The sequence below is a fragment of the Haliotis rufescens genome, unplaced genomic scaffold (assembly GCF_023055435.1).
Source record: "Haliotis rufescens isolate VD_foot unplaced genomic scaffold, xgHalRufe1.0.p SCAF_53, whole genome shotgun sequence".
Classification (NCBI taxonomy): domain Eukaryota; kingdom Metazoa; phylum Mollusca; class Gastropoda; order Lepetellida; family Haliotidae; genus Haliotis; species Haliotis rufescens.
In genome coordinates, this window is record NW_025964257.1 from 308,956 (window position 1) to 335,136 (window position 26,181).

General features: G+C 38.2%; 1 protein-coding gene across 1 annotated transcript; it reads right to left on the reverse strand.

The window, feature by feature from the left end:
- Positions 1 to 1,021: 1,021 nt before the first annotated feature.
- LOC124119548 lies at positions 1,022 to 23,982 on the reverse strand. Its single transcript, XM_048385109.1, has 4 exons — positions 23,842 to 23,982; positions 23,024 to 23,146; positions 22,252 to 22,516; positions 1,022 to 1,199 (listed from the first exon to the last, which is right to left on the reverse strand). Exons 2-4 carry the CDS (start codon positions 23,142 to 23,144, stop codon positions 1,178 to 1,180), a joined length of 408 nt encoding a protein of 135 aa, XP_048241066.1. The 5' UTR covers positions 23,145 to 23,146; positions 23,842 to 23,982; the 3' UTR covers positions 1,022 to 1,177.
- Positions 23,983 to 26,181: the final 2,199 nt, after the last annotated feature.

Genomic DNA, 26,181 nt, shown 5'->3' on the forward strand with positions numbered 1-26,181 from the left:
ATTATAATAAAGAGGTATCTATTCTACAGTGGGACTACATAAAATTTCAAAACACAGTAGGTTTATCTCCTAAATAAACCAAGACCAGCTTTCGTGTGAAGATCACCCCGTATTCACTGTCGGGACCATCTCAAATGCTTGACCACATCGCTGCTTCGTGACTATACTATTATCACTGACTTTTGCTATCACCACTGTATTTTTGTATTTGATACTGAGCACTGCCATGATAGTATGCATTGCCATTGGATATTGTACTACCACTCTATTGTGTTCTACTGCCATTGTAATTGCTGTGCAGTAATTTGTGTTGATTTGTGAAACTAATCAATTCTGTTAATTGTATACCATTTATTGGTTGTTTGTTGGTTTCACACTAAATTAATTTTCGTACAGATTTCTGGGTTAACATAATGTTTCAATTTGGAAGTCGACATGTAACACTTGCAAACATTCAATTTAGAATTCCGTCAGCATTGTCGTGTATACGTGGATCTCGGATATGCAGTGCCTCAATATATACCAACGATCGACCAGACACTATTTTTATTATCTCATTGAGACGTGACGGTTCATAATGCTAAAACTGCAAATGAATATATTTGTAGTTGTATGATAATAGTAGGATGTACATCCACCCCTGAAGCCTCTAGCAGGGTCCCTTGTGACAGTCGACTGAAGAAGAATGGATAGTTACAATGGTGACCTTGTTTATTTAGGGTCATCGTGCCCCGATGGCGTGGTCATGCTGTCAACCACTAGTATGTCTGTCCCAGGCTATGTACGTGCCGTCATGTGGTAACATGAATATTGTTTGAGTGCGGCGCAAAACGGCATTCACTCACTCACTTCAAACCTTTCACTCATTCCATCATTTTTACTCAGATGGCTTTAAAATCCTACACGATTACGAAGACATCGATAACACGTTCTGTTTGCTTTTTGTCTTGTTTGTGATAAATAGTTTCTTTAAGTAAAACAAAATATATTTTAAACACTAAATACAAATTCTAATACAGAATGGGTTTAGTCACTTTATTTACTATACAGCCTTATATTTGAAAACAACAAAAGAGATCCCTTTCTTACAAATTGAAACCTACTTATCAAATGTTAAAGATTCAGCCAACAGATTTATGACATTCTTCGATGGCGAATGGAAGCGTTATTACGGGAGTCAGTCGCTGTCCTCGCTGTCCTCGTCCTCTACTTTAATAACCGTAAATCTGTACTTGCGAAGATCGATATCCCCTTTATGGATGAGTATGTTACGTGTCTTGTGTTTCACAAGCTTCAAACTCGATGTTGGGAGGAGGATCTTGATGGCATAATCTACCCTCCCGATATCCATCAGGTCCTCCCAGAATTCAGGACGGGAGTCGTAGTTGTTCTTGGCCACCTCGTGTTTCGCGAAGAGGTCTGGGTCCATGGTCGTTCCATACACTCCTACAATGCAATATATACAGCTTTGGTAGAGAGAAATAGATACTGTTTGTTTACTTGTTGTTTAACACAACATTCATCAATATTCAAGCTGTACGTCGGCGGATGTAAATCATTCTAGCCTGGACCTGATAATCTAGTGATGGACATCATGAGCACCAATCTACGCAATTGGGATACGATGACATACATCAACCAAGTCAGCGAGCCTGACCACCCTTTCCCGATAGTCGCCTCTAACGACAAGCCTGGCATGCTGAAGACTAATTCTAACCCGGATCTTCATGTGGGTCTGGTGTAGTTAATCAGCTGACCTTAAGTAAGCATATGTCACCATTTGCTTGAGTCAAGTTGAGAGAAACCGTGATTGCAATCACATATCTATGGAGATGTCTGTGATATACGATAACTTGTAATATAACTGTCAGTCTCAACAAATGTGTCGCCATTCATCAAGAACATGATATACTACTCAAAAGAAGTTAAGGATCACCTGATTCTTTCATATTAGAATAGTTAATCTCTCATGCAATGACAGATTAACATTACCAACATGAAAGAATCGGGTGAGCCTTCACTTCTTTTGAGTAGTATATATTCATAGAAAACATTCCTTCAAAACATTGCTTACTAACTTACCTTCACCGAAAAAGACATCGCTACCCATGGGCTTACGGCGACTTTCCTTGATACACATACTTTGCACAATAGCGTTTTTCCCATACTCATCCGTGTAGTGGAAAAACACTGTATAGTTCATACCTAAGACAAAAATAAATAAAAGTGAAAATAGTTGCATATTTGATATTGAACAATAACATGATAATTCTTACCGAAACAGTCACACATTGTAGGTACGCTAATAATGACAAGGTTAACATTAACCTTTAATTCAATGATTTATATATTATTTATTCGTTTAGTTTTGGCCTCGATATCGAACTACACCAGTTGCATACCACAAGACCAAATAGCGTCCATTCCAATTTACAATGAACGTTGGAATGCTTTGGAAAGATAGCTTATTCCAAACTTTCCAAAGCTTGGAAGGATCGATCTTTCCAGAAAATCAAAAACTGGAATGGCAACATTTCCAAACATATTTCCAACACAGGAAATGTTTGGAATGACTTGGAATGGTTTGGAATTGTTTGGAATTGTTTGGAAATATGGTTAGAAGGAACAAGTTAAAATACGTTTTATCAGTAATTTGAACAATAAAAAGACTATGAATTATTTATTGAGTTTAAACTATATATAATAAATAATAAATTTATCTCAAACATTCACTACTTGTCTGTCTAGCGAGGGGCTTTTACAGTCGCATTCTCCCTAACGTGAGAGAGAGACCCGCACTTGACTCAAAAAGACACTTACTTACTTACTTACTTATATTGGAGATTTAACGTGCGCTTTCCGACTGCAAGCGTATGTCGCACACGGGCCCGGCTAGGCCATTTAATGTGTTTCCAAAAAGGGGACAAGTGAGTTTGTGCAACCCAGGAGGGGGGGGGGGGGGGCTTTAGGGGTTGCTTATATAGTAATTTTGAAATTTTGAGATTTGGAAAGAATGCCAAGAGTGGGTGGGTGACGAACTAAGGGAGCTGTTGGGTGGTTGTTAGATAAGGTAGTTTTGGTTTTATTATTTTATTTTGGGTTTAAATGCGACTAATTAGTCCTGTTTTAATTAGGTATAAACGTAAGGCTTTGAATTTTTCTAATTTATTTTGTGGATTTAGGATTGATTCTAGTGTAAGTCCGGTTTTAAGATTTAGGGTGGTCTGTAGTGTTGTTCGGTGTGTTTGGTAGTGTGTGCAGTGAATGAGTACGTGTTCTGGTGTTTCTCATTGTTTGCAATGTGGGCAGTTTCCTGTTGTGTGTAGATTAGCTATTTTACGGTGATTATTTAGTTTGGTGTGGATTGTTTGTAGTTTAGTAATTATTCTGTCGATTTTTTTGGATGGGGGTAGTATTTTTGGTTTATTTAGGCTTTTTTTGAGTACTTTCCTGATTTGGCTATTTAAGTTTTGGTATATATTTGGCCATTTTTTGTTGATTTTTTGTTTAGTGAGACTTTTGATTTCTGATTTTGAGCTGGGTAAGTTAAAGCTTATTTCTGGGAGTTTAAGGGATAATTTTGCTGCTTTATCTGCCTTTTCATTTCCAAAGATTCCTACGTGGGCGGGGGTCCAAATGAACTCTATTTGTTTACCTGCCCTAGTTAAGTTGTTTGAGCTATTGAGTATTTGATTTATTAGTTTGGGGTGGTTTTTAGTGTTTTTATTTTTGAGGGCTTGTAGTCCACTGAGGGAGTCGGTTAGGATAAGGATTTTTTGTTGTTTTTTAGATTGCTGATTGTGTAGTGCTGAGACAACTAATAGGTCTCAAGATTAAGTATTCGGCTGGATGGCAGCTGCCATTTAATTACAAAACAGACAGTCGTCTAGACGGCTCACATGTAAGTGCGCCGACATGTGCCTAAGATCATAAAATGGACAATCTTTGGTAACATCTAATTTATTGTTGTCTCACGCCAGAGCTGTGAATAATTCTGTTCATTGAACAATTGGAACAGTTATCAATAATTGTTTTACTTAACATAAGATAAGAAAAGTTGTTTACAACATAATATTATGATGTCAGGACGTACTACAGTCAAAACCATATATTTTAAAATCAATTTAATGACAGACTATGATTTCCAAGTCCCGATTAGCAAATCAATGAGGTATCAGTTTCACTACATGTGCACAAACCGCCTATACTTATATATATATTTTGCATAACTATTCTCCAGTTAAAGTCCTATCCTCTTATCAAAAAATCTGTGCGAGTGATCATCATTAACGAAACTCATTCTCGTCAAAGAATACAGAACAAATGAAGAATCAGATGCATACATTTATTGCCATGCTTCATTCATCACGAAGTAGATTTACATACATTTGTGAATAGCACTTAAACTGTGATAATGAATTTTACCATTGTCCATATTATATTATTAACCATAATATGGATTTCCGAATATATAAACGACTCCAACGTTGATATTTCAGACAAAAACAAAGTCAGCTGTCTTTTAACGTTCAGGGGAAAAGGGTTTGCTTTCACAATTGAACATTTGCTTTCACCAAAGGACAATCAAATCAAGCCAAAAACACGAAAAATACACATATATGGTTAGCGACCGTCATTATACAGCGAGGGGGGAAATTCGTCTGCTCTAACTGCCTTCACAAAAACAGTCCAGCCCTTAATTACCGAGGCAGCTGTGACGTAGTAGCATTACATTCGCTGCGTTTGCAGCGTATAAGATGTGTAATCTGTGGAGTGACTAAAGTAATATTACGACTGAAATCTTACTTGCATGGTTGTTTTAATAGAAACCTTGCGGTTTAAAAACACAATTGTTCTTATATAATGTTTTTAGGTTTGGTTTATAAATACAAGAGAAGATATTTATACATATGAAACTGGTCGAAAATACAGCTGAACAATAGAAAAATATAAATAGGAGTTGTGAATAGTGACAAATTTTAATTACATCACCGTGTCAATAATTATTACATGTACATCGGAAGTCGGCGCTGTCGGAGGCTCCAGGTAAATAAACATCGTGGTTTTTTTACGGGAGATCAGACTAACCGTGAACCAGGGGCATGCGACGTAATTACACCTAAAGGTGGTAGAACCAGGCTATTGTCTCTTGGACTGGCTAATTGACCGTACGTATAATTGGTAAATATATTCGTTTTGACACCCGTGTTTCATGCGCATCCCGGCTCATAAGCAGAATACAGACAAATGAGGCCCCGTGATCAGCGGAGCGTGAACAACATGGATGCCGCCTTTCGGCCGTACCGAACAGTCAAGCTGCGATCTCGGAACTTAATCCAAATGCAAGCGGAGACAAGATTACTTCCCTTACCCAAACATGATCGTTGCTCAGAAATGTTCAAATCTATCTTCAGTAAATCATGAAATTAATGCGAGCATGACATTTATGCGAAAAATGCGATCGTCAGTCCCTCTGATTATTTTCATATGTTTTTTCATCATAATAAAAAAGTTAGTCACTTATAAGGTTACCACGTTGAAAATGGAAACGATCGTTAACAAAAACAACAAAACGTTTTCTCTCATCACTCAGCCTAACAGTGATATAACTGCAAATTAAACAATCAAGTACGCTAAAGTATTACACATGGTGGGTGGAGGACCAGGGGCACTTTGAGTTGACAGGAGTCATCAACTGGTCAAGTAACATCACGGTTTGTATATTCACGTTGATTAGACAGTCTAGACTGGCGCCAACTAATCATGACGGCGTCTTCAGAACAGAACAGAACTTTATTTCTCCCAGGTTTATGAGTGAGTGAGTATGGTTTTACGCCGCTTTTAGCAATATTCCAGCAATATCACGGCGGGGGACACCAGAAATAGGCTTCACACATTGTACCCATGTCGGGAATCGAACCCGGGTCTTCGGCGTGACGAGCGAACGCTTTAACCACTAGGCTACCCGACCGCCCCCCCCCAGGTTTATGCTTACGTGGATAACGGAAAATTTTGATTCAGTGATAGCACATTTGTAATTCAATCTAATATACTTTCCTTGATTGATTATATGGCTGCGGTCGTAGATCCGGATGTATCTAAATATGCTCAGTATATACACAGGGTTGATTGTTATACTATTAGGATTAATAAATACAATTGAGTATTTATACCCTTGATCATAAAGTTAGTCACTACTTTCACATTTTGATTTGTATGATTTCGGTTATGATTAAATTGACAAAATAAGAAATCATTCTGTGTATATGTGTATTATATATTGTACCCCAATACGTAATTAAATTGTGTATAAATAAGGACACTAGGTTAATTACTGTAATTGATTATTTGATAAACATATTCACCTTTAGTTGCGTAAATGTCACAGAGGTAAAGCTAATTCATAACAACTAACTGTCCCATTTATTTGGTTTCTATCTTTTATATGAAACAAATGCTATAACATGGGGTGATAAACTTCATTGGCAATAGACGTAGCATATAATTGTCCGCATGAACAGTCTACTCTGTTCCAGATATGTTTATTCATTTTGTCAGCATTTAAATCGTTGCATTCCTGGCTCAATGATTCATTTGACGAAATCTTGTTCCCTGTTTTGAATTACCGTCAGATAGTTCCAGAACAATGATAAAATTTCCAGCCCTATGTGTTGCGCATAATTCCGAGATAATTCGAAGTTCATATTCTTGTACAAACACTTATCAAAATTCATTTATACCTAGTACTATTATGTACATATGTATATTAGTTCAAATTATAATAATGAGGCCCTCTATATTCTCGAAACGGTCTTTGTTCTACGACAACTGTAAGTCGGTATGGAAAACAAAATATTTGTTTATTTGTTCAAAGTTCATAGTCAATGTCATATGATTATAGACAAGGAAGATAAGAAATTAAATATAAAGAGTAGCCACTTTAAATGACAGAAATTATTTCAGTTAAATTTGCTCATGATTTAGTCTTTTCGTGGTACATAGTGCCAAAATACTCTTAATTATTTACTTTCATGTCATTACTAATCTCACATAAGGTCAAAAGTTGTACAACGTTTAACAGATATTATTATGATATGTTGTATCCAAACATTTCCAAACAAATCCAACAAATCCAAGCTTGGAAATATGACCTTGCCAAATATTGGAATGGTCATATTTCCAATTGGAATGGTGGTATTTCCAAGTTTTGGATTTTTTGGAATGGATGATATTTTGTCCAGTGTACACAACGCAATTGCCAGCTCAACTAGGCGTGTCGAATTGAGAAACAAGCCAGGCTACCATATGTTGGTAGACAGGTACCCAGTCTACGATAACCAATCACAACATTGATCTCCCGCTGCCCCTCAAAATACAACTTGTAACTACTTATCGAGTATAAGTAACGCTTACCTGAAAGACTGACGCACAGGTTTTGGTACATTTTAGCTGTATACGCAACAGCCCTCCTAACTTCGCAGAACGATGAAGAAATGAATCGTGAGGAAAGGGGTGCGTCACGTCATGTGATCAAGGTTATCCGATACCTACTTTTCGTTCTATTTACAAGTCCACGAAGCAAGCATTCTCCGAGAATGATGAACTGTGAGCTGCGAGGGATAAGTGATGTCACGGTGACATGATGCACCCGGTTGTTTCATAGTGTAATATGATCTCCACTCGACCTGTGTGTTCAGTTTCGCATGGGTTGTGTTTCTAACTTCAATAGACAATTAAAAAACAGATCTGTACAAGTCGAGAGATTTCTGAACATATTTCGCTTGGACAAACATGGATCGTTGATATTTCAAAATCCCATTCATGTAAAGCTGGGGGCATTTCTAAAATATATAGTGACACACACAGTGAAAACAAACCTCATCGCTTACACAGACAACTCGGACTGTAGGGGTTTAAAACAAAGTGCATGCTTGGTAACTATTTGCCCATCTTGAACCTCAACTGCCTCAGCATCCCATTAACACGACCTCAGCTTCGTTATGATAATAATCTGCCTTTAATAACAATGTTCTTTACGTATTACAGGTATTGTAAACAGCTCTTGGTGTGTGCTGCATTTAAACTTAAACTTTGAAATAAGAGTGTATCGGGGTTTGAGGCTTACACTCTATAGGAGTTGATACACTCCTTCTTTTTAATAACTATGATAAAGTGTCGAGGACACGCTTCTTTATGTAATTCAAACATATTTCGGCCAAATCCAACTCATTTCATTGGTGGAAAAGGCACCAAGCCACAGAGGTCTACGAGCACAGATATGGCTACTGATCCCGCTAGACTCCCTGCTAGTGCCCTCGCAAACTAGTTTCGCAATTAATGTCGCCAAAGTTGACAAACTTGTAAAATGCCTTAGCTACAACACAGTTAGACACTGATTTTCAATATATTAGACCGTTCTTTTGATAATGAAAGCAATTATCCAAGTAATTTCTCCAGATTCCCAATGGTTAATTCTGACTCGATCGCCGAATGAAAAGGGTGACGACATGTTTGTTTGCAAACAGTGAAAGTAGTCCCTACTTGACCTTTCGATATTTGCATCTCTATCCTCATATGACGCCAGCATATACTTTTCCTTGTATTTCAAGAGAAACCTGGTTTGAGTGATAGGACAAATTATAATGAACAATAAAGTGAGGATCCTTAAAAAGTTTTTTTGTACCGTACACATTTAAAGAAACCCAGTCTTCACTGCAAAAATAAAAAAAATCTCCAAAATATTGATGATGCCCAATTTTATGTCTTCACTGTGTATACATTACACAGGACATGGTTCCATGGCTGCTATGCCGCTGAAGGGAAGTCACCGGACACTAGGTACACCCAGCTGTCTATGAAGGCAGAATAAGTGATGAGTTCGTGTATCCCGGAGGATCGTTTCATGTAGAATGTGTTGTAAGGTAATCACAGTTTATTTCAAACCCATCGGGAATCGGGGAAGAGCAGGTTCTGCTTCATCCCATAATTGCCCTTAGAGCAAAATGATGATCGGGTGGTCATCTGGCTGACTGTCGTCGTAACCCGACGGCGTGATTCGTTGCTCATGCTAACAGCCACATGCTGTTCTGGCCCAGATGCGATTATGTACAGGCCATCGTGACACACATGGAACATTGCTGTCTCTAGCGTACAACAACATTCACTCACTGATTGAGTGTTGCTAAGAATGTCTGTTGAGCAGTCAGTTTGGTCAATGTGTTTTATACACCTTTATTGTATGGATAGTGGAGGCTTATTTATTTTGTCACTGTGCTGTTGCCAACACATGTGTGTAAATACAGCAATTTCACTCAGCCTTTGGAGCATGTCTACCATGTGTTCAGGATGCAGGATGTCAAGCAACGTGTTATAATTACACAATAAACTGAGCACTATGTCAGCTAGCAGGCAAACATAATTTAACCCATGTGGAAGAACTTCTTTGATAGGCATTAGAAGTTGGAGTACTAAGTAAGGATAAGAATTTATGGATGATTTGTAATAAAGAAGTTGTTCATCCATAAATTCTTATCGTTACTTAATGCAGAAGAAGGTGATCTACAGCAGCCGTAGCATCACTTTAATTGTGCAGCAATTCTCAACTGGAATACCCGCCATGTGCTCGATGTAGTCCCCCTTCAACACACATTGTAGACGACGACATGTACATGATGTAGTCCCCCTTTTATCACACCTTGTAGACGACGCCATGTACACGATGTTGTCGTCCTTCAACACACATTGTAGACGACGACATGTGCACGACGTAGTCCCCCTTAAACACACATTGTAGACAACGACATGTGCATGGTGTAGTCCCCCTTCAACACACCTTGTAGACGATGCCATGTACACGATGCAGTCCCCCTTCAACACACCTTGTAGACGACGACATGTACACAATGTAGTCTCCCTTTAATACAAATTGTAGCCGACGCCATGAATTTTATAAAAACTATGACATGATGAAATAGAAAAATCACTGCAATTGTATTGCATCAACAAGGAAGTGTGTGTCGACAACAATGGTAGATAGAAGTGTTAAGTACAGTCAGGTTTGGCTGGTGGAATGTAGCCCACGGTGAACAATTGCAGGCAGATCCCACGACCTATCGTCGTATACGATGTACAAAAGCCTCTTGTTGAATCACCGGCTGTATCTATTACGCAATATTTAAATGTCGACCAGCCTCTCTCGCTAGTGAGTAATTCGACACTAGTTCGTGGTTGGGAGTAGAATATATACTGGGCCGAAGTAAGGCATTAAGTAAGATTAAACTTGATTAAACTAATACATTTAGTGGCATTGTTACATCTACTCCCAACCGCGAACCAGTGTCGAATGACTGACTAGCAAGAGAGGCTTATATATATTAATGCATTTAGTGGGATTTATATATATATAGTTTCGGCCAGTATCAATCCCACTAAATGCATTAATGGAGACTAGTAACATTCTTACTAAATGTTTTAGTTCGATCCAGTATCAATCTCACTAAATGCATTGGTTTGGTTCAGTAAAAATCTCATTAAATCCACGTTTCCTCTCTTAAAGGCTGGAAAGGTAGCAGCTTATTTCTTAGGAATTTTGTCATTTTCCACTTTGTATATCACCTGAGACTAATTCTTAAATGTTATGGTGTGGCTTGTTCCAAACTAACACACAATTCTACACTTTCCACAGAAGCCACAATGAACACACGTTCAGTACTCACATGTCACAGAACGGTTAATGAGGTATGGCTGTAGTCAAGAAACACCTGCTGACAACATTTCTGCTTTACAATATGTTGACTTGTCCTAACATATGACATAGTGAAGTTGACATCATAAGAACAAAATACTATTTACAATTCGTAAAGATCACAAATTGGGCATGCGGTCCCAATAACGTATATACCATATACGTCTAAATAGAGGTTATAACGCGCTGTCTCTGCTGTCTGTGATAAATAGCTTTTCATAGTTCTGTCATTTGAATTGTCACTATGATTCGACTGTGCATACATTCATACGTGCGTACGTACGTACGTGGGGACGGACACACACACACACAATCACACGCACACACTTACTCACGCACGCACGCATGCACACACATACATAAGTACATAATACATACAGACACACACACACACACACACGCATGCGCGCACACACATACATACATACATACATACAAGCATACATACATACATACATACATACATACATACATACATACATACATACATACATACATACAAGCATACATACATACATACATACAAGCATACATACATTTAGTAAACTTAGGGTATAACGAACTCAAAGTGACCACTAATTTTAGTTCGTTGTAAAAGTTGTTCGTTATAAGCATATATACAACATATATACAGCAATAATATACGGAAAATTGACATAACATACATACATATCCTTGACCGAAGTAACACTACTAAATCTTTCACACACACACAATTATATTTCATTATTTACATATTTGAATTTCTTTCTTCTTAAATAATATGATTTTGATACTGATATTTTTCATAATATGATTTTGATACGGATTATTTTCATAATGATAATAACCTCTGAGAGTGTGTCTGATCATAGATGACATACTTCTGAGTTGTTGAGGTTTCTTGATCCATGATGAATCATGAGTAGGATTCTACGAAATACTGATTTTCGTTGACCTGAAAATATAACAGAATATATATGTTCATGTTCTGTACTTTGCTTAATTTCCTTTATGTATGTCAATTGATTTTTTCAGAAGTTGTCTGCACATGTTACGTGGTTTTGGCATATTTGTATAATTTAAATAAGACATCAAACAGACACCAAACAGACAGCATCAGGTTGACCAATATGATTTCTTTACTTTATATTGACAAATTCTATGCAAAGTCTTACAGCAAGTAAAGTGTGGCCATATATAATCATGATGTGCAACATTTCACGCCAACGTAGTTGTTATCAATACACGTTCAATGAACACAACTTTGAATCTTTGATGCATTTACGACCTAATTTAGTTTGATACAGTAACCCGTCAGTGCACATATCCTGGGTACGGCAATCAAGAAACACTCTGCATAAACGCACAAGGGTGTATGTCTGCAGAGAGACTGATGACGTTTTGACATGCTCCTTCGTGGCAATCAACATACTCTCTGCTCAGCTGCAACGCGATTCATAGCTATTCAGTTAGACATGGTCTCTACAATGTTACCTTGATCTAACCAGCATTGTTGCTCAGAAAACATGCAATTTCTCCTAACTCATCAAATTGTCTTTGTGACAGATCTAGGGCAACAACAAAGACGGCCTTTGAGTCGAAAGACTCCACGCCATGGAGGTGTGCAAAAGATGCAGGTATTTATGACCCACTTAATGGGTCAGCGCACATTACAACTACTTTCTTAGGTCTCACTCGTTACTAGGTGAATAGATGTTAATATGAAAGTCTCGTTGCATAAAAGAATGGGTTTACGAGCCTTGCTCAAAAGTTGTTTAACAAGGTTTACAACATTCAAGGCTTAAGTAAAGCTTTCAAAAACGTTTAGGGTAGACATCTGGAGGACATTTCAAATTTGATGCATCAATGTCAAAAATGTCAAAGCAATTACTTATTTTAACTGATACATCTGTGTACGAAATATTCTTGTGTGTTGTTTTCAGCTGAACAATTTTTTCCTGTCACTATTGCATGTGTTTGGGACTGATGCTCACCTTTGTGCGAACACCTGGTAGCATCACTGTTTGTAACAAATCGACAGGGAGATATTGCAATCTTCAAAGCAAATACACGGTGACTTGTTATTATGTTACAAAACACTACTGCGTCCCGCTACATAAAGGAAATGAAGGTAACAACAGATTAGAGTAGATGGTGCGAATATGAATATATCACGAGCATGTGTTTATGAAGCACCATAAATTAGTCAGTTCTTCGGAATGACACTCTCCCAATGGCATGGTTAAAAAACGGGATAGTGCTAATCGCTTTGCCGTAGATTACAGGTGCATCACTGCAGTTACTAAGCCTCTATTACAAACCTTTCATTCTCAAAACTGATGCATCTCAAACTGCAATAGGGTACATTTTTAGCCACCTTGATTCTCATGGCATAACTTGTAATGATGTTGTTAATTCATGTCTTTTGAAAATACAAGTATCTTCCTTGACATTGGCCCTGTTCTGTTTTTATGAACAAAGAATTGTGGTAGGCAATGTCAGTTTAGGTTATTGCAAAAAACTATTTTTTTATATATGTTTATGTTGTATTTATTTTTTGCAAGTAAGGATAAATAATGCTTAATGGTCACTTCACTTCATAGTAAACAGCAGTTTCAGTCATATCACAGTGGGACAAGCGGTGTCAATAATCTTGTTCAAGTATGCAAAACTGTGACTTGCATAGTGGCCTTTTGAAATGGAAGATGTGAAATGATTTTAATAGATAAGGGTTACATACAATTTGTCTCTCATTGTGATGTCTCTCTGTCAAAGATTATGGCTTTGCCCGTGAAATACTCTGTACTGATGTTGATGGCCATATTGCGGGCGAGATTTTTTATTGAGGCTGAGTTATTTTTGTTCAAGCAGATGGAGGCTGATTTTCTTATTTACATACAATTAGGAGCTGTTTTTTTTGCAAAGACTGACTAGAAATCAAAATTAACTTGTTACTAAAGTTGCCAGCTAAGGCGCCGATATTTTGAAAAATTAAAACATTGTAAAATCTGCCTTGTACCACATTTACTTGTGGATTCACTGGTACCTTTTGGCATTTTTATGTCAAATATTTGAATTTATTACGTGAGAATAATGCTGATCACATAACTTTACACATATCAAGCAATATGTATCATCCCGTCACAATGTGTGTTCCCGCTCAGATAGAAGAAATCTTAAATAAAGGCTGTACATATCTGGAAGCGGAATTCAGAAGCAAGGGTAACAAACAAGAAGTAAATGCCTCTTGTTGACATTTGGGTACACACCTAAGTGATAAGCACTTGAGCAGCGGTCCAGCAACACACATCTTACAGGGTGTAACCAAATCAACAAAGAGGATAACGAATGGCACATGTAGCAATAGATGACGTCTTCGACATCAACAGTGTCACTTCCCAACAGAAGCTGGGTTGTAATCTGTAGGGATGCCTGATGACAATGTGTATTCCAAATGCCATTGTAGTTAAAGGATGGTGACAGGGATGAAGTAACCATGATGTCTGTTGATGCGTAGTTTGAATGTTGATGCCATTTTAATAGTTTGTTTCATGATGAGGAGGTTCTTAAGCTAGAAGGCCGAAACGGTGATGCTGGTCCACTGGATCTGGATGTTTGAGTGTTGCTCTATATGGTCCCCGATGGAGAGGTTTGAGAAATATGTATTTACTGTCAATTAGGGCCCGGCAGTGCTCCGACAGAAGTGACAGAGCCTACACTGACTAGCGAGGGAATGACGTCTGCCGCTACTAGTGACTCTCGCCACTTCGTCACTCTCGAGGCTGATGAGATCGAGTCCATAGTAATGAACTCTTAGGCACAAAGCACCAATAAATACACTAGTTGGGCGATTAAGATATTCAAACGTAAGGAATAATTATATTAAATAATTATATTTAGATGTCCTACTTATGAAAAAACAAAGAAAATATGGAAATGTGACGAGTTGACATTGAATTGAATATGCACAATATTTCTTGATATTTACAATTTCAGAAATACAAATAAATTGATAATGTAACCATTGGAGTTACTTACCTACTTTACAAGTCCTCCGGTAACAGAATATGAATTTCTATTTCCAGAGACAAATCGCCAAGTTTTGAGACCCTTTCACCTCAAGAATTAAACAACACATTGAAAGTTTTCTACGCTGAGGTCCGAAATTCCAATGGACAGTATTATTCGAAGTCTTCCTTTGTCGGCATTAGATCTGCGATTCATAGCCATCTCCCTCAACCACCGTATGAGCGTTCATTGAACATGCTGCAGGATCAAAAGTTTGTCAGTGCGAACATTGTCTTTATGGGGATGCTTCGAAAAATTAAGAAACTTGGGTTGGATGTATCTACTCACTATGAGCCTATTTCAGAGGGGGATTTGGTGAAAATCAGATCAAATCAATTAGTAGACAATCCAGTTGGCCTTCAAAAGATGGTTTGGTTTGATCTGACAGTAGGATTTTGCAGGCAGGGGGTTGAAAATCAACGTGAGCTCACTCGCAATTCTTTCCGTGTCGAGGTCGACGACGTAGGGTGCGAGTTTATCACTAGCACACACAATGAGTTGACAAAAAAACCACCGTGGCGATCTTCGTGATTCGAACGAACCAAAACCACGCATATATGCCACTGGTACCCCTTCCTGTCCCGTTGCTTCATTCAAACAGTATGTTCCAAATTGCATCCAGAAAACACTGCTCTCTTCCAAAGACCACGAAAACACACAAACACGTCTCCTGACATTCACTGGTACACCGCACAGGCACTTGGCCAAAACGGTTTGTCTCAAATGATGAAATCAATTTCAGAAGAGGTAAAGATGAGCAAAATATACACTAACCAGTGTGTCACTGCCACAACTGTCACACTACTTTCTCATGCTGGGGTGGAATGCCGCGAAATAATGGAATTGACAGGGCACAGAAATTGTGATATTTCTTCGGCTCAAAAAGGCGGTATTCAGCCATTCTCCAGGGTGGTAGGAACATCACACCAGCAGGGATAGTTAGTCAACAGAATCACACGCACAGTACTGGGTTGTCTTCTGGTTTCCTGCAATTCTTTAACAGCACTGTTACTGTAAACAATTTCTTTGGCAGCAATAACTGAGAGTGCAGTGCAGATCTAGTGACAACCGGGACACGTTCAATAAAGTTTGTTGAGAAAATAATAATTGTTCATTTTTTTAAAACTTTTTCTGAAACCCACGAACAGGTTATTTCATTATTGAAACAACCGACAATGAAAGTGAAATATAACATAATAAAATGTGGTTGAAGACATTTTATTCATGACAACATGTTTACAAACCTTTTTCTGATCGACATCCGTTGCAATCTCCGTCAACCACCACCGTTAGAATTTCGCAGGAGGGGATTTGAAAGTGCATAAGAAAGTCCATGAAAACAATGTCCCAACTGAAGTGACAGCTTATCAAACTTGATGAAATTCATTTCAGAACACGATCAATTATGAAATTCATACACGACCTATAATTTCTGGGACACAAATGTCTAATTTCTGGATCCGTGAAATCTTGAAATTGACAGTTCTGCCAGATTCAAGTTCGGGGTGGAGAGGCATTTACTTTGATGTTAGTATTGTTTACTGGGGTAATTGCTATCTAACTAATAACTCTTAGACATGCTAAATTTTTATTAGAATGTTAATTCATAAAGTTTGCTGTAGAAATATATTCGTTTAGCATTTTAAAACCTTTTTTCTATTACCTGTCACCCCTACAATAGAAATGATGGCATGTTTGATTTCCAAGAAATGATCTCTCTCACAAATTTCCGAGAAACGACAGCCAGTCGACAGTGTACAACAGTGTGCAACAGTTTGATAGAAATTAAAACATCTCTCTTTGGATTAAGTAAGGAGTGTTATTTGTCAACTTCTTTTGAAAAACTATGTGTTTTTAACACTTCTTATGAACTACTCATGACTATGGTGTTTTTAAATCGTGAACTTAAGTAATAATTGTTACATATATAACTACCTCTGACTACTTTTCGGAATGTTCTAAGACTGCGTACCTGTGCACCTATGTTATTACGCGTTGCAAAAGAGCGCCGTTTTCAGAGCCTTGTTGCCGTCATGGTAGAATGGAGATAAACCTAAAGCGCTCGATTCCAAATTATAATTAAGAGGTATCTATTCTACAGTGGGGCTACATCAAATTTCAAAACACAGTAGGTTTATCTCCTAATTCACCTGCAACTGTGTATGAAAGTTCACAGATATTACATGCAACACTCTGCTAGTATCCACGATGTAATTGAAAAAAGCTACTATATACTATTGTTATACTATTATTTGAGTTGTAAATATTCATTATACATGACCCACTATCAAGGATTGAATGGTCGTCATGATATGGTGCGATGGGCTAGCCGAGCGTCCTCGTAATTATTTCACAATGACGTCCATGTCACGGAGCCTGGTCACCCAACATCAGGAAGACGCCTCTTACAGCCAAAACAGCCCCTGAAGACGAACACTCACACCAAATACCCAAAGGGGTATCAAAGTAACAAAAGACGGAGAGTTAAACGAAAAGAACACAACTGTAACAGGAACAGATGGTGAATACAATTGGCAGTTCAATCCATGGGGGTAGTCTACCCGTGAATATCCGGGGTAGAATAGGTCTTCAGCAACCGACACTTGTCGAAAAAGGCGACTGTGCTTGTCGCATCGTGATCGGGTGGTCAGGATCGATGACATGGTTGAAGCATGTCAACGTATCCCAATTGCCTGGGTTGATAATCATGGTGTCAATCACTGTAGTGTCTGGTCCAGACTCGATGATTTATAGACCGCCATCATATAACTGGAATATTGCTGAGTGCGGCATTAAACAACAAACAAACAAACATGGAGGAAGTCAATCTTGAATCAGCAATCTCACTTTAACACCTCGTCTATCCAATAATCCAACATATTCTTGCAACCATGCCGAAAAACACAATCCTCGTGTTAGTTTTACAGTATATGTGTATTCTAGAGGCAATGAGTTGGATTTGAACTTCAAACCGCATTTCAGTTTGGTGAGGTTGAGTTTGTTATATTTTGACATCAAGGCGGATGATCACCCTTTTCTCATAAAAAAATCAAAAATCGGAATAAACCAAATGAGTGCGTATATCACAAGCCATATTTGTTTAGCTAGCGTTCCTAGTTTTCGTTGGCAGGAGAATCCAATGTCATACGGAAGGTATTCGATGAAACATTTGAAAAGCCCATACTGGCTGACGAAATGAACAGCTGTGATTATGAGAGTTGCTCTTAAACTTACGCCAGCTTGTTTGTATCGGAGCTGACACAGGGTGCAGTAACAAATGGTAAAGAATATCATATTACATGATATGAGAGCTCTGATAATATTTCGCATCATGGTCTCCGACCGGCATCTGAAGGTAGACTATGATCACCCAGACAGCCTTTCTCCATCATGCTGCCTTTGTCCCCGATCTCCGGCCTACCGGCTCTCCCATCCCTCTCATGGTATGTACAGGAGATCCCAGATCTCTCCATGCCTCCACACAGCATCTGTACAATGACACTGTCTTCCGCGAAATCTTAGTTGAATACAACGTGAGCGGAATTCTGCCGTGTTACTGGTACCATTATTCTACCTTTGTTGCTAGTCTAGTTTTAGTGCACAAGTGTGGTCACATCTAGTCTTGTCTGGTTGTATACCTTGTGATCGGTTAATCTTGTTAACAAACAAGCATCAAACATTAGTAGTGTCTGAACAGCCTAATGTATTGCAGTCATTTTGTATTAAGTGGGGTTTAGAAGTAAACCTTGAGGAAACCAATGTTATTGTTTTTAGAAACAGAGGAATTTTATCGAAGCATGAAAACTGGATATATGTTGATAAACATTTAAAAATTGCAAGTTAGTATAAGTATTTAGTATATACCAAGTATATATGTCTAGCAGCAATGTCTAGTCTGCACATGTAGTACTTCCTAACTCACTGTCTATGTAGTACTGTCTAGTCCATAATTTGTATGCGGAACTATCTCACTCACTGTCTATGTAGTGCTGTCTAGTCCAGTATTTGTCTGCAGTACTATCTGGCTCACTGTCTATGTATTACTGTCTTGTCCATTGTATGTCTGCAGTACTACCTGACTCACTGTCTATGTAGTGCTGTCTAGTCCATAATTTGTATGCGGAACTATCTGACTCACTGCCTATGTAGTACTGTCTAGTCCATTATATGTCTATAGTTCCAACTGACTCACTATCTCTGTAGATCTTTCTAGTCCATTATTTGTCTATAGTACCAACTGACTCACTTTCTTTGTAGTAATGACTAGTCCGTTATGTATCTGTAGTACTACCTGTCGGACTGGGATTCTACCATGACATTGATGAAAGCTTGATGCTGATTGGTAAAAAAGAGGTTTCCTTTTTGCTACGGAAACCCCTTTCAAATATATTAAGCCTTTTCACAAAAAAACGTGCGTATGAATACACAGATAGCCTCCATATCGATTCACAGAAAATGGCTGCCGATCGATCACCCCCATATGAACTGTAAAACATATCTATATTTCCTCTAATACACGCTGGGTCTATAATACCAGCCAGGTCTCTAATACACGCCGAGTCAAGGGCTCTCGCGAAATTAATAGACGGCGTATAGTGTCAAATAGAGGAAATACGGTAGTTTGATATCGGATGTTTGGGGCGTTCTAGCCCGCAACCCTGACTGCTTCGATGATGACATTAAAATATTTAACAAAGGCATATCTTTTGCATACAAATGAAATGTTTATGAAACTGTTAGAGAAGTGTTCTATGGTGACCAGAATTGGAAATATTTAAGCTATTTCCTCATTGAAACAACCGACGATGAAAGTAAAATATAACATTATAAAAATTGTTTGAAAAAACAACATCACATCAGCAGGGACAGTTAGTCAACGTGTTAATGTTGAACAGCATCACACTGCATCAGTACTGGGTTTTCTTCTGGTTTCCTGTAATTCTTTAACAGCACTGTTACTGTTAACAATTTCTTTGGCAGCCATAACTGAGAGTGCAGTGCAGATACAGTGACAACCGGGACACGTTAGGACGGTTCTCAATTCAGGGTGGGGAGGTATAATTCAAAGATTCACACATTCAAAATAAGTGAAAGAGTGATAACTCATAAATTTTGTTGAGAAAATAAGAATTGTTCAATTTTTTGGGAACCTTTTCTGAAACCCACGAACAGGTTTTTTCATATTGAAACAACCGACAATGAAAGTGAAATATAACATAACAAAGTGTGTTTGAAGACATTTTATTTATGACAACATGGTGTTGACAAACCTTTTTCTGATCGATATCCATTACCATCTCCTTCAACCACCACCGTTAGAATTTGGCAGAAGGGGATTTGAAAGTGCATCAGAGAACACTCCCTTTCGAAAGTCCACAAAAACAATGTCCAAACTGAAGTGACAGCTTATCAAACTTGATGAAATTCATTTCAGAACACGCACAATTATGAAAATTATACACGACCTACTATTTCTGGACCAGAAATGTCTAAGTTCTGTCACTATTTGGATCCGTGAAATCTTAAAATTGACAGGTCACACCATGCAGATTCCTCGTTTCAAAATATCCGGCTCGTCTGCAGCCTAAACATCGGCTGTTCAGTCATACTCGGTTCCATTGGTAATCATATGGATGTACCCGCAGGCTCGATCAATCCCAGTAAATCTACAGGTAAATGTTGAACCACATCATAGATCGGGGTTGTCATCTTGCTTCTTTTAACTAGATCTAGTTAATGTAAACACATGATTGTCAGCCATTGACAGCTGTGAGGTGTGAGTAACCGTGATTTAGGTCAAGTTCTGCCACATCCAAGTTCGGGGTGGAGAGGCATTTACTTTGATGTTATTGTTGTTTACTGGGGGTAATTGCTATCTAACTCATAACTCTTAGACATGTAAAGTGTATATTAGAATGTTAATTCATAAAGTTTGCTGTAGAAATATATTCATTTAGCATTTTAAAACCTTTTTGTATTACCGGTCACCCCTACAATAGAAATCATGGCATGTTTGATTTCCAAGAAATTACCTCTCTCACAAATTTCCGAGAAACGACAGCCAGTCCACAGTGTTCAACAGTGTGCAACAGTTTGATAGAAATTAAAACATCTCTCTTTGGATTAAATTAGGAGTGTTATTTGTCACCTTCGTTTGAAAAACTATATGTTTTGGACACTTATTATGAACTACTCACGACTTTGGTGTTTTTTAATCTTGAACTTTAGTAATATTTGTTACATATATAACTACCTGTAACCACTTTTTGGAATGTTCTAAGATCGCGGACCTGTGCACCTGTGTTATTACGCGTTGCAAGAGAGCGCCGTTTTCAAGCCTTGTTGCCGTCATGGTAGAAACACAGTAGGTTTATCTCCTAAATAAACCAAGACCAGCTTTCGTGTGAAGATCACCCCGTATTCCCTGTCGGGACCATCTCAAATGCTTGAGCACATCGCTGCTTCGTAACTATACTATTATCACTGACTTTTGCTATCACCACTGTATTTTTGTATTTGATACTGACCACTGCCATGATAGTATGTATTGCCATTGAATATTGTACTACCACTCTATTGTGTTCTACTGCCATTGTAATTGTTGTGCAGTAATTCTGTTAATTGTGTACCATTTATTGGTTGTTTTTTGGTTTCACACTAAGTTATTTTACGTACAGATTTCTGGGTTAACATAATGTTTCAATTTGGAAGTCGACACGTAACACTTGCAAACATTCAATTTAGAATTCCGTCAGCATCGTCGTGTATACGTGGATCTCGGATATGCAGTGACTCAATATATACCAACGATCGACCAGACACTATTTTTATTATCTCATTGAGACGTGACGGTTCATGATGCTAAAACTGCAAATGAATATTTTTATAGTTGTATAATAGTAGTAGGATGGACATCCACCCCTGAAGCCTGTAGCAGGGTCCCTTGTGACAGTCGACTGAAGAAGAATGGTGACCTTGTTTATTTAGGGTCATCGTGCCCCGATGGCGTGGTCATGCTGTCAACCATTAGTGTGTCTGTCCCAGGCTATGTACGTGTCGTCATGTGGTAACATGAATATTGTTAGAGTGCGGCGGAAAACGGCATTCACTCACTCACTTCAAACCTTTCACTCATTCTATCATTTTTACTCAGATGAGACAGCGGTTTTAAAATCCTACATGATTATGAAGACATTGATAACACGTTCTGTTTGCTTTTCGTTGTGTTTGTGATAAATAGATTCTTTAAGTAAAACAAAATATATTTTAAACACTAAATACAAATTCTAATACAGAATTGGTTTAGTCACTTTATTTACTATACAGCCTTATATTTGAAAACAACAAAAGAGATCCCTTTCTTACAAATTGAAACCTACTGATCAAATGTTAAAGATTCAGCCAACAGATTTATGACATTCTTCGACGGCGAATGGAAGCGTTATTACGGGAGTCAGTCGCTGTCCTCGCTGTCCTCGTCCTCTACTTTAATAACCGTAAATCTGTACTTGCGAAGATCGATGTCCCCTTTATGGATGAGTATGTCACGTGTTTCGTGTTTCACAAGCCTCAAACTCGATGTTGGGAGGAGGACCTTGATGGCATAATCTACCCTCCCGATATCCATCAGGTTCTCCCAGTATCCGGGACGGGTGTCGTAGTTGTTCTTGGCCACCTCGTATTTCGAGAAGAAGTCTGGGTCCATGGTCGTCCCATACACTCCTACAATGCAATATATACAGCGTTGGTATAAAGCTTTGTTTATTTGTTGTCTTACACCACATTCACCAATATTCCAGCTGTATTACGACGGTCTCCAAATCATACTAGTCTGGACCTGATAATCTAGTGATTGACATCATGATTGAGCACCGATTCACGCAATTGGGATACGATGACATGCATCAACCAAGACGGCGAGCCTGACCACCCGATCCCGTTAGTCGCCTCTAACGACAAGCATGGCATGCTGAAGACTAATTCTAACCCGGATCTTCAAGGGTCTCGTGTAGTTAATGAGCTGACCTTTAGTAAACATATTTCACCTTTTGCTTGAGTCAAGTAGAGAGAAACTGTGATTGTAATCGCATATCTATGGAGGTGTCTGTGAATTTACGATAACTTGTAACATAACTGTCAGTCTCAACACTGGTGAAATGTGTCCCCTTTCTTCAAGAACATGATTTATTGATAGAAAACACTCCTTCAAATCATTGCTTACTAACTTACCTTCGCCGAAGCGGGCATCGCCACTCTTGGGTGTAGAGCCACTTCTCTTGATACACAAACTCTGCTCTATAGCGTTTTTCCCATCCTCATCCGTGTAGTGGTAAAACACTGTATTGCTCATACCTAAGGCAAAAATTAATAAAAGTGAGTGAGTGAGTGAGTGAGTATGGTTTTACGCCGCTTTTAGCAATATTCCAGCAATATCACGTCGGGGAACACCAGAAATGGGCTTCACACATTGTACACGTCGGGAATCGAACCCGGGTCTTCGGCGTGACGAGCGAACGCATTAACCACTAGGCTACCCTACCGCCCCTAAATAAAATTGAAAATAATTGTATGTATGTTCTTGAACAATAACATGTTAGTTCTTAAAGAAACAGTCACACATTGTAGGTGCGCTAGTAGATAAAGGCTAGCATTCAATTATTTATATTTTATTTATTTAGTTTATTTTTGGCCTCGATATCGAACTACAACAGTTGCATACACAACGCAATTACCAGCTCAACTGGGTGTGTCGAATTGATAAACAAGCCAGGGTACTATATTTTGGTAGACAGGTCCCCAGTCTACGATAACCAATCACACTCTTGATGTCAGTGTGTTTTCTATACGGATATGCAATTTAAAAATCAGGCATATATGAATATTAGTATGTATCTGGGGACGTTGATAAAGGGCTTCACGCATGCATTCTTCACATGTGGGAAACCATACACAGGTTTTTGAAAACAAAAAAACATTGATCTCCCACTGCCCCTCAAAATACAGTAGATACAGCTAGTAACAACTTATCGAGTATTAGTAACGCTCACCTGTAAGGCTGACGCACGGGCCGATGTAGTTGTATATGTAACAGCTATCCTCACTCCGCAGAACGATGAAGGAATGAGTCTCGAGGTAAGGGTGCGGCACGTCATGTGATCACGATTATCCGATACCTACTTTTCGTTCTATTTATAACGATGAACTGTTGTGAGGGATAAGTTACGTCACGGTGAGATAGTACACCCGGTTGTTTCATTGTGTAATCTTCTCTGCACTCGACCATTGTGTTCAGTTTCGGAATGGTCATGATTCTGACTTCAATAGACAATTAAAAAACAGATCTGTATGAGTCGAGATATATCTGAACATATTTCGCTTCGACAATCATGGATCGTTCATATTTCAACATCCCATTCATGTGAAGGTGAGGGCATTTCGAAAAAATAAAGTGATACACACAGTGAAAGCAATCTTATCGCTTACACAGATAACTCAGAGTGAAGAGGTACTTGAACGAAGTGCATGCTGTGTAACATGCCCATCTTGAACCTCAACTGCCTCAGCATCCGATTTAACACGACCTCAGCTTCGTTATGATAATAATCTGCCTTTAATAACAATGTTAAAGTGTCGAGGACACGCTTCTTTACGTATTACAGGCATTGTAAACAGGTCTTGGTGTGTGCTGTATTTAAACTTAACCTTTGAAATTAGAGTGTATCAGGGTTTGAGGCTAACACTCTACACTCTTTAGTATATATAAGGGAAGCTACTCTCACCCTAGTCTATGAGACATCACGGCCACGGTCAGACGTTGTTGACGGTCTGTAATGTCATAACGTTACGAAGTGTAGTCAGATGTACACATTGCGACAAAATGAAACAAGGTAACAATTCAAACATATTTCGGCCAAATCCAACTCTTTTAATTTTTGGAAAAGGTTCCAAGCCACAGACGTATACGAGCACAGATATGGCTACTGATCCCTCAAGATCCCCTGCTAGTGCCCTTGCAAAATTGTTTCACAATTTATGTCTCCAAAGTTGCCCAAACTTGTAAAATGCCATTCGTCACCACTCGCCCCATTCCGTAATCTGCAAGAAGACTCGTCCCCTTATCGATGAATGTAATGTGCTAAACCAATCAGAATGCGCGTGTGAGTTCGAGTTCTTTGTCAAATAATCCCTCAGAAATAATTTTTGATTTTACATATGTTTGCACCTAAAAATATACCCAAGACACAGTTAAATGTGTTCAATCATACTGTATAATTCCGCACGTCCCGATATGCTTTAAATTGCATCTGAAATATATAAAACATAAGGGGAAAAATATGTGAACCATTACGCAACGAATTGACAATTGTTTTAGGTATGCCCGTTTGCGCTAAGACGGAACCCAGTCGCAAAAATGGCCAGAGAGGGGCACCAGTCGATATTCGGCTTGTCCCAGTGTGGCAGAGTAATATTTTGTACATACAAGTTAGGTTTTAATTCTATTTTAGCTATAGTGCTATACACATTCTGTTTCATATTTGAATTAAGTACATAGTTTATTTACCTGTCTTACTTCTGCCATATAATTGTATTTCAACTTAAACATTAATACCATAGCTTATCTGTTTCATTCAGTCTATTATTTATCCAGCCTTGACTAACCATACCACTGCATGCTTTTCACCCACAGCACTTAGTATCCCACCCCGCGCATAGAGTACTCTATTGTTCTCTGTGGTCACTCACAGCTGACCACAGGTATACCTTTGTTTGCTTGTGATCTGAGGCAGTTGCCAGATTACACTTGACATATGTACTTCATAGTCATTTTGTATATATTTTGAATGGATCTTGTATTCATGGATCTAATTATGCTAATGGATGTGATTATTTCATGGATTTGAAGGTTAGTCATAGTATATTTCTTGTGTGATACCTTATATGTAATTGTATATTTCTAATTCTTAAAGTTAGAAATAAGTTCTGCTTGGTTTATTGCTAATCAGGTTGTGTATTGAATCCACAGTTTAGTGTATTTTGGTTATGATTATTTTATATGATAAAGTATTATAAAGCAGTTTCTTTAATTGATAAATAGCTAATTTATCCTAGGGTATTATCATCTTAACTTGAACAATAACTAAATAAAACTAAACCCTAAATAAACTGTAGTAATTCTATACCTCATATCACATTAAGGTAATTGTGTTAATTGTGTATAAGTATGTATGCGTATGTGTGAAAGTGCATTATTTAAGTACTTTGATCAATCCTTATTTTAAATACCTATTTTACTTATGTGTTGTGTATAATTATAGTGTAAATAGTATCTGCATTAGTTTATACTTTGTCAATGCAGATGTAACTGGTACAATCTTGGAAGCCTTGGT

Excerpts from the sequence above, each read along its gene's own strand:
- LOC124119548 (XM_048385109.1), bottom strand. The coding sequence starts at position 23,144 with ATGAGCAATACAGTGTTTTACCACTACACGGATGAGGATGGGAAAAAC. Across the intron at positions 22,517-23,023 it reads CGATGCCCGCTTCGGCGAAG|GAGTGTATGGGACGACCATG; the intron begins GTAAGTTAGTAA and ends ATTGCATTGTAG. Across the intron at positions 1,200-22,251 it reads GAGGACAGCGAGGACAGCGA|GGACAGCGAGGACAGCGACT; the intron begins CTGACTCCCGTA and ends AGTAGAGGACGA.